Below are 13812 nucleotides of genomic sequence, written 5' to 3'. Positions count from 1 at the left end.
CTAGGCACGCGCGCTGCAACGCGCGGTTGGGCGCTGCAGCGCAAATAATCGACGGAAAATGTGTTCGTGTGTTTTAGTGATCTGAAAAGGTCTCAAACCATTGCATCTATTTGTGATATGTTTTCTCGCATATCTGAGCACTTATTAACAATAGAAATAACTATTGTTATAAGTGCATCAACATATAAAAGATAACCATCAAATTGAAAAGGTATCTTTATATGAAAGGTTGTAACACTTAAAGAGGATGGATACATCCCTGTCTTTATACGATGGACTTCAGAAAATACAAATAACATTAATTGTTCTGGAACTCAATATTTTTGCTGGATATTGTGTTTAAGGGTTTGTTGTATCTTGGGGGTAATTTGCCATTTAGAACTCGTTAGCAAACTTTGAGAAGTGAGGGCAAATAAAACCTTAAAGGAAAGTATTCCTATACGCCTCAAACCCTTCTTTCTGAATTCTCTATTCTTTTCATCCTCCCAAATCCGAATTTCTCCAACAATAACACTACCACAAATACCAACCATCACTACATTAACAGCAATGTACAACATATCCTCTAATTTAAATCAATTATACATAAAAAAAATAACATTTATTACTTTGAATACACATCTAAATAATATTTTACCATTTCAGCCTCCGCTCAAAAATAATAACATCAACTCCTGTCTCGATTCACCCACACACATTAGACCCAAAAACATATGCTGCAAGGTAAAATCTATTTACCAATACAAAATAGAACATTCATCATTTTAAACACAAATTTTAACAATATTTTATTATTTCAGTTCCCAACCAAAAGAAGCAAAGCACTCCAAAAAAACGCTTAAGAATCAGGTAATATAACTACTCCTAAATAAAAATATTTCAGATTTCCTTAATGATAATTGCTACTTTTTCTCAAAATTTGTCTTGCAGCTAAAAAAATCCTGCAAAAAAAAAAAAAAAACAAGGACAAAGCGTCAACAACATTGCAAACAACTTTTTACAACAATATTATGTAAATATGTACATATAATTAACTATGTACTATAAACATCATCACTTCCCTGTATAATATAAAATTATGTATATATGTATATATAAACTAATTATGTACTATAAACATTATCACTTCTCTGTCACTTTCCTGTATAATATAAAATTATCACACGCCCTAATGTGCGGGCATATAGCTAGTTAAATCCAAAGGCGATTCCATAAATTGTGCTTAATATTTTGAACAATTGGAAATCACAAAACAAAAAAGAAAAAGAATGAGAGAAAAAAAAAAAAAAAAAAAAAAGAAAAAAAAAAAAAACCCAAAAAATGGGTTTTTTTTTTTTTTTTTTTTTTTTTTAATTTACGAATATACCTGAATGTTTTGAATTATAAAAAATTGATCCTTTTAACTTTCTCAAATGTATCAATTCTCCGACCAATTAAGTTGGCCATTGATATTATTATATATACTAAAGAAGAGGCATGGTTTACCGTACATAGTACAATAGAATACCAGTTTTGTCTCTTGAATTTGAATTGTCGAGTTTGCCCTCCCCCTTTTTTTTTTCCTTCCTTCTCCCTTTCATGCGCATGGGCTGTTGGGTCTCTTTCTATCATACGGTTTGATTGTACATTTTTATCCTCAATTTTTTATTTCTTTATTTGTTCTTGTATTTACTAATTTATATTAATTATTAATAAAAATCAACATTTATTATTTGAATTCATATCTTAACAATATTTTATCATTTCAGTTTTGAACTAAATGCAACAGACCCACTCAGAATACGCTCAAAGACCAGGTAATATAACTACTTCTAAATCTTTTTATTTACACTATATATAATTAAAGATTTTCAACTTTCTTAATTATTATTTTTTGTTAAATTTTTATTTTGTAGTTAAGAAGAACAAATGAAAAAAGGAAAACAAAAGCTATAATACATCGTAAAAAACTTTTAACTAGAATATTATATAGATATATTTATATGTATGTGTATGTATATATATATAAACAAATATTATACTATAAATTTATATGTATGTATATGTGTATATATATAAACAAATATTATACTATAAAAATTCTCAATTTTTTTATAATATAGCAGTATTTCGCGGTATTTCTCACAATAACACGCGGACTTTTGACTGTTTTACATCTAAAGATGAGAGCACAAAAAACATTGATAGATGTCAATTTTTTATTTTATTTATTTTATTTTTTTTTTTGCCGAGGAAAAAAAAGATTTAATTCAAATATATCACTAGAAGTCTATTTATAGCATTATCTCTAATGTGTGAGAGGGCAATGGCTCATTCTCTCCCCCAAGGAAGATTGCCGCATGTTACCATTAATTTATTCTGTACAATTTTTCTCCAACCATTGTCATCTTTTGGATAATCGAGATCTAAATTGAATTTTTAGAATTTATTTATATTTATCCTAACTATTACAATAAATATTTTTGCATCTTTATTACAATTACTTATTTTACCAAATAAAACAAATAATTATCCCACACTCTTTATCTTTACAATTGAAATTATAAATAATCTAATACAAATATATTAGTTTTGTAGAAAATACTTGCCCAAATATATTTGTTAATTTAATTATACTAATAACTAAATCAACATAACTATTAGCTTTGATTTGTGCCACTACAGAATCAAAGTTGCTCTCCAAGTTATATATTTACTTACAGAAAGCTTTAAAAAATAATTTCAAGCTCGTTTATGAAAATTTCCATATTACACGCCAACGAACTATACACTAATAGCCCCTAAGAAATATTCTTTGCATCCCTTGATCTTGTAAAGTATCACTGAGCTCTAGCTAACTTGTTGAGAAAGAAGGACAAGTAGTCCTTGTGGACCTACTAATATTTCATTAAGGAAACTAATCAATCCAAACCAGACCACAGGGGTTACATCCACTCCACCTAGCGGAGGAATCAGCTTCCGGGTCGGGATGAGAAGTGGCTCCGTCGGACCATAAGCTATCACATACGGGAACTTTCCCACCGGAAGTTTTGGATACCAGGACATGACTATTCTAAGAATGAACAAGAAACCAAATGCTGATAGACAGGGTCCTAGAATCCCAACGGCCAGCTTTGCAGTAGCAGGGTCAAGATCAGCTAATACCAATCTCCCAGTAAAATCTGAGACAGCTTGTGATGTCTCTGAACTAATGCCAATCTTGAAATCTTCTGCAACTGCATGCAAATTGTATATCTTCGGCAACAGACTCGAATTAAATTGTGAATACTCAATGTTAGGCTTGATGAAACATAAGGAACAACCTGCAACTCTGCTATTCAGCTTAGTATGTCTTTTAGGGAGGAACTTGTACCTTTCCTGTCACAAGCATTGATAATTGATTCAAATTTTTTTTTCACTATCCTCACTTAATCCTTAAAATACATATGTACTTTTTTATATTCATACTTAGAAACAAAGTAACCGTAAATTCTTAAGCGGTAGCATTTAGTAGACTCGTTGTTGCGGTACCAGCAGAGGCACGAATGTGAAAGAGCAAGCAGTCAACTCATACTACATATTGCAAAAATAATGAGTCTAAATGTTGTTTTTTTTTTTTTTTTTGCATTATTCATGATCAAAATCTCTCTAACTAAATTCGCCATTATACAGGAAAATAGTTAGCAAAAGGAACTATTTTAACTCGTCGAATTTCATTTTTCATACACAAGGATGAAACAAATTTGAAGAACTGAGATTCTACATCAAGTTCTGTTGATAAGATTCTCCCACCTATGACTTTCCTTGTTAGCATGACATTATTGAAAAGCTAGAGAGAAAAGCGCAACTTTTCATTTCAATAATCCCAATATTTAAGTCTTTTTTTATGACTATTTATAGCTCACCAATAAATCGATAAGAAAATACCCAGTAGGACAAACAACACGCTAGGCAAAGAAAAAAAAAAAAAAAGCAAAACTAAATTGACAAGTTAAGATACTTAACGACTAGTACAACTAAAACCCCCTACTTGACGATGTTACACACCTTAAAACTTCAAATAATAACGCACATTCACTAGTTTTCTTTTCTTTTTATTTTCCATTTTGCCAGGTTTTTTTTTGTTTTTTGTTTTGTTTTAGTATATCAAACACAAATCACCAATTCATAATTTAACAACCAACGGAGCTAATTATCAACAATCCAATCAGCACTGTAAATCATCCAAGCAAGTTTAGTGGACTTCCTATGCAATTTTGTACTTGCCAACGAAATCACTTAACAAGCTACATTTAGCAAGGTTATTTACATCCAATAAATAACTTAGAACAAAACCCAATTGTAGAAATAAAAAGATTTAAAAAAAAACCTCTATACTAATTGCAAAAGCCCAAAAAAGAAAGAAGAAGAAGAGAGAAGAAGAAGAAAAAAAAAGAAGCAACTTTAAAATTCGGATTACACATATGGTTCGTATATTCAAGGAAAAAGAAAGAAAATTGGGTACTTACGGAGGTATTGGAAGTTCCTAGCTTGAATGCCTGAGAAGGACATTCTACAAAACAAAATTGAAAACCAGTTTAACTAAAAGAACGAGAAATGGAAAACCCACTTGGACAATTGAAAGAAAATGAAAACCCAGAAGAGAAAAGAGAAAAGAGAAGTTGGTTCTGTGTATTGTTTGCTAACCTTTGATCTGAACGTGGTTGAGAAGGTATGAACATGTTGCCATTATGCGGTCGGTGAGAGACAGAGTGGGAAGGCGGAAATGATTGAAGCGAAAAGGAAAATGGTTTAAGCTGTTAACGTTATCTTCATTATCTTTCCACTACTATACCCTCTTCTATTTTATTGTCTGTTTTTCTGGTTTTTTTTAAGACAAAATTAAGTAACATTATTTTATTTATATCTTTTTCGTAAATTTATCCCATACTATTAATAATTTTAAAATATTTTTTTTTACAAATTATAGGTTATATTTTATAATTTATAGATAATTTTTCATAAATTGTAAATTATCTTTTAAATTTATAAATTCTTTTTCATAATTACAGGTTATTTTTTATAATTTATAAATTAATTTTTATAATGGCATTAAAATTTTATAGGGACATAAATAATAGAGTTAGAAATAATAAGGACGAAACTTGAAATTTTCTTTTGTTAACCCCTTTTTAATTCAAGATTTTTTGGGCCCAGATAACGGAAGAGTTAAAAAAGAAGAAATTATCAAGAATGTTATAAAAAAAACACACTATTTTATTATATCACCAATTTTAAATTTATCATTGATATTCTGATTCAGAATTTTTTTCTGACATTATATTTTTATATTCTTTTGGAATATACTTCATACTATACTCAGAGATATTTTTTTAATGACATAAGAGTCATGAAAAATAATGGTTATTCTTATAATTTAGTCTTAAAAAAAATAGTACCCTTGAATTTTGGTTAAATACTCCATTTTTTTTTTTCACCAATAGTTTTGCTGATTTAAAAGATAGGGTTTTTGTACACATGTCCTATAAATTTATGTAGTTCTAATTCTAGAAAATTACTCAAGTTCACAAAATTATTGCAATACGCCTCATTTTAACGATAATCGTGTTAACTAGTAATGAAAAAACACATTCGATGATATGCTCTAATATATCAATACAAATCATAACATAAATTTCTCAATTTTCTAACTCTCTGTCCCTTAAATTTGAAAAAAAAAAAAATCAGAGTAAAATATGAGGTTCATTAGATAATAATTTCCTAATTTTTATAGAACTTTTTTTACATTAAATGCAAATTGTTCTAGTTTTTAATAATATAATAACTGTAAATTTAATTTTCATCATTTAATATAAAATATAACTATTTTTGTAAAAATTTTTGTTATTTTTCGCCTGAGACGTGAGGATCTGTGCAAAATTTTTTGACTTTTGTCGTTGATTATAATGTGTAGGTATCAAAGTGATCAAAAATCAAAAGTTTTAAAAGCAATTTATTAAAATTAAAAGTTTAGTGATTAAAGTGATAGAATACACATAATTCAGTGAGTAACAGTGCTAATAACCCGAGATAATTATGAAATTTGACGATTGTATCCAAGAGGTATTTCATTTTTTAACAACCAATCGTGAGAGAGTAAAGACTTCAATGAGATTGATATTATAGATCGAAGATTGAGACATGGCGGGGGTGGACTCGTGCAGGGATTATATTAACAGAGAGAGTAATTTTTCAGATATTTATATTAAGGGCATGTTCTTTTGTCTACAAAATTTAAAAAAAGACAACTCAAGTTTCAACTTTATTTAAATTCACGTTCTTTTAAGTTTCAACTTTATTCAATTTTACTCAACTTTATTCAAGTTCTAACTTCAACTCAAGTTATAACTCAAATTCAACTCAAAAACTACACTCAAATTATACTCCAAAAGAACAACCCAAGATTCTAGAATTCGAGTTTTGCGCTAAAAAGTTCTCAGAAACAATCACATCTAACATTTTTACTATAATAAAAAATTCTCACATAAAGTCACATCTCAATTCGAATTAAAAATTCGAATCAACAAACTAAACGGATCCTAAAGTGTAAAAACTATGATGAATTTAGAGGGCATGTGTTAAAACTTAAAAATGTCATTATTTTTCTCTTCAAAGCTTATTATTATTCTCTTCAAATCTTAACTTCTGTTAAACAATTGTCGTTATTTACTACCATTTTATAAAGTCAGAGACTGATTATCGTTGATTTGAACATAAATTTAAATTTATTTAAACTTTTCTAAGAAAAAAAAAGCATATCAAAACTTTTTGGGAAGGTTAAATAAACAATATTGGTTGAATATTAAGTTTGACAAAAAATCATTCACATCCAAAGGACTTTTTTTTTTCTTTTGAACATCCAAACGACATTGTTTAAAATGACTATTTTTTAATCTTTTTGTTTTTTGAGTAAACCTTTTCGTGTCATACTATGAAGTTTGAACAATTTTTTAACGGTTTTTCAAAACAATAAACTGATCAGATCAAAATAATTTTTCGTTCAGTTTGATTTAGATGCTCCTTTAGAAGATTCAAATGCAATTTTAAGCACTCAGGGTTGAGAGAATGTTTGCATATATATCTGAATCCAATATCGGTACAAAGATGAGACATCAATTTCATCTATAAAAGAAATTACACATTACTCAGTAACTATCAAAAAAAAAAAAAAAAACACATGCATTTTCATCATGTAAACTCTACCATCTTAAAATAATATTCTATACTCGCTAATATCATCTATATATATATATATATATATGCATATATACATACGTACATACAAGGAGAGGCTTACAAATCTTCTCAGCACACCTTGAAAGTGAAAACCAATTTACTATTTAGTATATGGACTCCACTAACATAATATATTATTATTTAAATAGAAAATGAGATAGTAGAATTTACGTGTCAATGAATACATAAAGTGATAAATAGACTGATACTAGTATTTCTCTTCATATATATATGAATCCATATCAATACAAAGATGAGACATCACTTCCATCCCTAAAAGAAATTACACATTACTCAATAACCGTTATAAAAAAAAAAAAAAACCATACATTTTCATCATGTAAACTCTACCATCTTACAATAATATTCTATACAAGCTAACATCGTCTATATATATATATATATGTATGCCTATATACATACGTACATACAGGGAGAGATTTAAGCACACCTTGAAACCAATTAGGTGAAATGGCTGCATCCACAAACGAGAGAAATAAAGTGCATATATAAAATATACTCCATGTTTAAGTTGTAGCATTCAACTAGATGGATCTGTGGATAGAGAACTAGAAAAGCTAAAATAAAGATTATTCAACTCACCTCGAAAGTTGTGGAATTATTCTGAATTCGATCTCTGCATATGTTACTTTATGAATATTGATTCTTTAGTTCCAAGAGTCTTGACCACCTCTTATCAATACCACCAGATCTTGCTCCACCATTATCTACAAACAAAAGTCGATTTTAGTCCTAACAATTCACTAGCCTAAAATTGCAATATTATTTAACATAAGCTGAAAAAAAAAAAAAAAAAAAACCACCAATCCTGTGGCGCAAAGATTAGGATGGTTGTGCGGCACTGGACTTGTAGCATAATGAGAGTGGAATTGGGTCTATTTTTCGAGTAGAACTGGTAGGCTTGTGATACATATTTTATCATGTAGATAATTTCTTGTCAAGATGAATATTCCATGATAATATCACATCCTTTTGATCCGTTTGATTGGTATTGCTTATAAGTAATATTCAATTTATAATCTATCTATGTGATATATCCCCATTTCTTTTTCTTTGTGATGATAAATGACCTACTTAACTCAGTGGACCTCGGCGCGTGGTCCAGGATAATCCACAGTCTGGGGCTATTTACAACTATCTAATTAAGAATTCTCAGATGTACTAGTAGTAGCAAGTGCATCAAAGATGCAATCATCGATTTGCCCAAGAGGCCACAATTACCGCGAACAAACATATTAATGACGAGGAACGCATTTTTGCTATGCTACTAATACTTGTACTTTTTCTTTTTATTAGTGGATCTTGAGAATGGGATGGCATTGATTTTTTTATTTTTTTTTGGTCCCTCATCGTTTTTGGGTAGATTATTTCCCAAACTTTGTTTTTTGGCGATTGTAGTCCCTGACTTTAACATCTAAGAACGAGTACCCAATCTACCAAGTTGTCACAAATTAGTTCTCTTGTCCATTCGGCTATTAAAATCTTGCCAATAAAAAACATAACTTCGTTTTTAAAAGTCACATCATAACATGTAAAACTACAAAATTAATCTCTGCTAAACTGCACATAATCTCAACTTGCCTTTTTTACGTTGAGATTTGAATAGTTGTATGAATGGAAGAACTAATTTAGGACAGCTTGAAAGATTTATGGTCCGTTTTGGGACATATTCAAAGTTTGGAACAGAAATAGAATTGAGTAACCTATAGTTGGGCTACTAAAATTGAGATTAACCTCTTTTTAATACAGGAGAAAAAAAAGAAGGAAATCTAAGCTGCAAAAAACGAAAATGGGGGAATACTCACTGTCAATTGTATATGAAGATTTCTCGCATAATTCTGAGCAAGTGTCCTGAAATGTGGAATTCCCATATTGCATATTCATAGACAAGTTAGTTCACAAAATTAGGAAAAAAAAAATAAAAATAAAAGTGTGTTAATATTCATCATGTATGAAAGCACATAATCTTCGTACTTTTATGGAGGTTGTAAGCCGTATCGTGTCTTGTACTAGCGAATCAAGGTCCGCTTCATTTCCAGGTTTGACATAAATCACCTGCTGGTTCAGCCGTGTAAAATCTCTGTTAATTTAAATAATTTATATGGATTAAGAGAAGAGAAATACTAATATCATTCTTTCTGTCATTCTTTTTGTCACTTTCAGTATCTACTGTTTAACACGTAAACTATAATATATTATTATTTAAATAGAAAATGAGATAATGCCGTCTATGTATCGAACAATGAAGGCAAAGAGTGATAAAGAGAGTGACAGAAAGAGTAATGCTAGTATAAGCTGAAAAGAAAAAAGATGTGTAGATCATAGAGAGTTTTTAGAGACTTAATGATGGATCATCTCCTAGTTCTGGTAAGCAAACTTCACGTTTGTCCCGTCTTGATGGTAGAACCCATACATTAAATTGTGTATCAATCTGTTACAGTAAAATAACAAACTCAGAAGACAGCTATTATGCTTGTTAAATATAATTCATTATGAAAAAGTGTGAGGAAAAAAAAAATCATTGTTTGCAATTAACCATTAGATAGTTCTACACAAACAAGGATAAATATCATTCTCGTACCAAAATGGGTTTTTAGAACAATTGTCCCCCAAACTTGTCACGATTTAACAAATTACACCCCAGATTTTTAATTCTGATGATCAACTCCCCGAGCTTATAAAATTGTTACAATGTGTCCCATTTTACTAAATTTGCTCAAATTTTTATAAGATTTAAGGAATTAAAAATTGAGAAATCGAAAGATTTGTCTTGCATTTAAATTAGGATGTTGAAACTTTTCATCAAATGTGCTTTTTCGACACTAATTTAACACAATCATTGTCAAAATAGGGCACATTGTAACAGTTTGACAAGTTGATGAGGCAACTTGTCAAAATTAAAAGTTCAAGAGGCAAATTGCTAAAATCATACGAGTTTAGGGGACAAATGTGTAAAATATCCTATAGTTTAGCATTCTAAAGTAGGCCTGCCAGTACCTATGTATCTTTCGCAAATTATAAAATCCAAGAAGAAGTGATCTAAAACCAACATATTTCTAGTACATAATAAAGGAAATTTGCGGATTAGCAGCATATTACGTGTTATGAACAAAGAACAAGAAGTGCACATTTTTTATTTTGGAAATTTTACAGCATTGTGATTGCCTCAATCTGAGATATAATACCTTCCTGCAGTATGGAGAATTGCAGTTGCTACATTTTCTAGGGAATGATGTGATGATCCTTCCGTCAACAGAGAAGCCAAAACTGGCATGCTTGAAAAAACAAAGAGAAATATGGTAGTATACTTAATAAGAGGCCAAAACCCCGGAACCGAGGTCTACTTGCCTGCAATAAGAGCACCTCCAATGCAATGCTAATGTCAAATTTTAGCATTTTAGTAAGAGTGCTACCACAAACTATTTCTAGTAAAAATACGGTTCCATGGGAAATCTGTCATTTTCATACTATTTTGTGCCAATTATAGCATTGATGTTTACATTTTCATTGGAAATGGTCTCAGACTAAACGTCAATATCAATGCTTTATCTCTTGTTAATTATGCTATTCTATTTTGTGCTCTAATGCATAATTGCTATTTCAAATTCTATATATGCTTTTGGTCATAATTATTAAGCTATGGAAATTGTGAATTTTTAATATCAAAATAATTTCGAAAAGAACAATGATGTAATTACTAAATAAAAAAGGTGAATACATCAACAATAGTTGAGCAAGATAGCCACCAAAAAAAAAAAAAAACCAAAAGTAAAATGTTGCAGAACTATGAGTACCACCTGGTATCTAACCTCACTATGATCACCATACCCTATTACTTCTATCCCTGCTATTATTATTCTCATTATTTTTGTTTCAGGAAATAGAGGAATGGAGAAATGTGGACAGTTTCTCTCAATTATGCACATTTTTGTTACACAGATAATGTCTGCATGAATCTGATGAAGTATGTGAAATGTGATTATTTATACAAAATCATAGTTCTAGAAAAAAAAAAAAAACAATTTTAGGAAACAAAAAAGTGATTTTGTTTCTCATGAATGTGATGTATACCAGAAGACAAAGAAGAGAAAGTAGAGTTACCTTCTGGACAGAGAGTTTGATAGAAACTTGAGCATTTTTTTGACGTTCATCATCTACCAAGTCCTCCAACCGCAGATCTCGGAGCGAGAGAAGATATTCGGAATCCCATTTCCCATGCCATCTCCCATCCCCCGTTGATATCGTGATCAGACGGCGTGGATTCGGAGTGATGCTACTCCTTTTACTGATCTGGCGTTGCAGCCCCCAGATGAAAAACATCACATACCAAGATAAAAGAAAGGTAGACATATACTCAGTTGCTAATGAGTCTTGTATGGAACATAAGAAAAAATAAATGGAGTAAAGAAACATAATAATTTAACACATATTGCTTAGAGAATTGCTCTAATGAAATTCAATGATCAAGTGAGGATCCCTAAAATCAAAATCAGCAATTACCAAATAAATCTTTCTAATATACTGAATATTAATTAGTATCAATGTACTAATAGTTTTTTTTTTTACACCTTTAGAGATAAGCTAGATAACTCTGCAATTTGAGTGATCCTTGGCAAACCAAAATATATACTCCAAACTTCATGTTTTCATTCTCAAGGGGCAAATTTACTCTGAAACTAAACAATAATGTTTTAAAAACCTATGAAACTAAACTTCATAGTGTTGATTACAGGACAATTAAGACAAATTCATGTCTAATACTAGCTAACAGTTTGTATTAGTAAAACTGAAACCTCTCCTTGTTTCCAAATCTACAACTAAAAACTACTCTTTTAAATTCAAACAAATTTTTTCTTTCAAGAGAATTTCAAACATTTTCAATAAAAAAAAAAAAAAAAAACCAAACATACTCGAAAAATAAGGGAAAATAAAATGGAGTTGGGTACTTACAATTATGCTGGAATTTCTTTGTTTGGATATAAGAGGCTGCAATCCTAAGGGGGGAGGAAAAAATGTAAAAGAATTACCCAAAACAATGAAGTAAATGAAAAACCCATTTGGGAAGAAAAGAGAAAATTTTTTTTTCTAGATATATCATTTATTACCATTAACTTGAACATGATTGGGAAAGCAAGAACGAGCAGCCATAGGTGCACTGGCACTGATACTCGGGGAAGCGGAACGTTATCCACTGCCTTTTAATTATGAGAACGTAACCGGCAACGGGTTATACCAAGTTTCTCTGAAATAATTAGAAACGTGTTTGGAATTAATTATGTTTTTATTTTTTATATTTAAAAAATAAATAAAAATATTTTTAAATTAGTGTTTGACATAATAAAAAAAAATATAAATAAAAATAAATTTTTGATTTAACAAAAAATTTGAAGTTAAAAAGAGAGGAATAATTTTAATTTGGTACACGAAATTCTCTTTTATAATTTTAAATTGGTATATTTACCTGCAAATGCATTTACAAAGTTTAAAGTTAAATAGAAGAGATAATTTCAATTTTGTACAATTTGTTATAGCGAAATTATTTTTAGTGTCATGTATTTTTTATAATTTTATTTAGGATCCGTTTGGTAAAAGAGATGAATTGATGAAATGATTAATAGAATATGAGGGAATGAAAGTGAGAAGAAAGGGATGGATTGTAATTTTCTTTAAAATTTTTGGGTATAATAAGAAGGAATGACTGCTGTTATTCTTCTTTTTTGTTTGGTATTGAAAAGAAATGAGGAGATGATTAGTTTGACTTGTAAAATTATTATATTATCTATACAAAATAAATTAATTTTCTTTCTTAAGATGCATATTGATTAATAATTAATGATATTATACTCTTTTTTTTCAAATAAAATCTTTAATATTCATATTGTACCCACAAATAATTTACTTTCAGGAAAATTTTACCTATAAGAACATTTTTATAGAAAAATAAAACTAATATATAGACACACAAAAGAGGACCTTTCACGTAAAAGGAAAAAGTTGAAAAATAAGTTAATAGATACAAAATGTATTTCATCAAAGTAAATTAAAGTAAAGAAACGTAAAATTGAAAACAAAAAAAGAAAATAAATAAATTTAAAAGAGAGAGAAATAGTTAATCCAAAGAAACAAAAAAAAGAGGTAAACTTTTAATTAACAGCCATTCATGCTAGCATTCTCACACTTCTCGTCCATTTATTGGGGATTAATTTTTGGTGGGGCTCAGGAATTGGCAACCCATCTCACAGGGTTTTTATTTTTTTTATTTTTTTTATTTTTTATATTTTTGAGTTAAGGTGATTTGAGTGGTGATCTTGAGTTGAGTTTGAATTATAATTTGAGTTGAAGTTGTAACTTGAGTTTGTGTTTTGATGTGCACATTTGAGTTATGATTTGAATTGAGAATCTATTTGAATTTGTATTTGAGTAGGTCAAAACTTAAATTTGTATTTAGATATTATTTTAATAAAAACTCAATGGTGATGAAAAATTTTAATAGGGTATATAGGTAGGGTTTTATTCGTATTTTCGTTATGAATGCGT

General features: G+C 29.3%; 2 protein-coding genes across 3 annotated transcripts; both read right to left on the bottom strand.

Annotated features, from left to right (window-relative positions):
- Window positions 1–2590: 2590 nt before the first annotated feature.
- Window positions 2591–4778, bottom strand: LOC21398094 (protein COFACTOR ASSEMBLY OF COMPLEX C SUBUNIT B CCB3, chloroplastic). Of its 2 annotated transcripts, XM_024176000.1 has the most exons (4): window positions 4666–4778; window positions 4488–4531; window positions 3303–3357; window positions 2591–3215 (listed from the first exon to the last, which is right to left on the bottom strand). In XM_024176000.1, exons 1-4 carry the CDS (start codon window positions 4706–4708, stop codon window positions 2830–2832), a joined length of 528 nt encoding a protein of 175 aa, XP_024031768.1. In that variant the 5' UTR covers window positions 4709–4778; the 3' UTR covers window positions 2591–2829. The 2 variants fall into 2 exon arrangements, with proteins under 2 accessions (XP_024031768.1, XP_010112296.1); XM_010113994.2 differs by having other exon boundaries at window positions 2591–3357.
- A 2757-nt stretch (window positions 4779–7535) lies between these two features.
- LOC112094606 (large ribosomal RNA subunit accumulation protein YCED homolog 2, chloroplastic) lies at window positions 7536–12430 on the bottom strand. Its single transcript, XM_024176001.1, has 9 exons — window positions 12381–12430; window positions 12226–12269; window positions 11377–11565; window positions 10461–10550; window positions 9620–9706; window positions 9250–9330; window positions 9081–9126; window positions 7858–7982; window positions 7536–7729 (listed from the first exon to the last, which is right to left on the bottom strand). The coding sequence occupies exons 1-8, from the start codon at window positions 12421–12423 to the stop codon at window positions 7906–7908; spliced, it is 657 nt and encodes a 218-aa protein (XP_024031769.1). The 5' UTR covers window positions 12424–12430; the 3' UTR covers window positions 7536–7729; window positions 7858–7905.
- Window positions 12431–13812: the final 1382 nt, after the last annotated feature.

This window comes from Morus notabilis, unplaced genomic scaffold, assembly GCF_000414095.1.
Source record: "Morus notabilis unplaced genomic scaffold, ASM41409v2 Scaffold72, whole genome shotgun sequence".
NCBI lineage: Eukaryota > Viridiplantae > Streptophyta > Magnoliopsida > Rosales > Moraceae > Morus > Morus notabilis.
This window is presented reverse-complemented; position numbering and strand designations above follow the sequence as displayed.

Coding starts and splice junctions, on each gene's coding strand:
- LOC21398094 (XM_010113994.2), bottom strand. CDS start 4,708: ATGGCAACATGTTCATACCTTCTCAACCACGTTCAGATCAAAG. Junction 4,532..4,665: donor CAACCACGTTCAGATCAAAG/GTTAGCAAACAA, acceptor TTTGTTTTGTAG/AATGTCCTTCTCAGGCATTC. Junction 3,358..4,487: donor TAGGAACTTCCAATACCTCC/GTAAGTACCCAA, acceptor TGCTTGTGACAG/GAAAGGTACAAGTTCCTCCC.
- LOC112094606 (XM_024176001.1), bottom strand. CDS start 12,423: ATGGCTGCTCGTTCTTGCTTTCCCAATCATGTTCAAGTTAATG. Junction 12,270..12,380: donor CAATCATGTTCAAGTTAATG/GTAATAAATGAT, acceptor CTCCCCCCTTAG/GATTGCAGCCTCTTATATCC. Junction 7,983..9,080: donor ATCTTCATATACAATTGACA/GTGAGTATTCCC, acceptor TTTTGTTTGTAG/ATAATGGTGGAGCAAGATCT.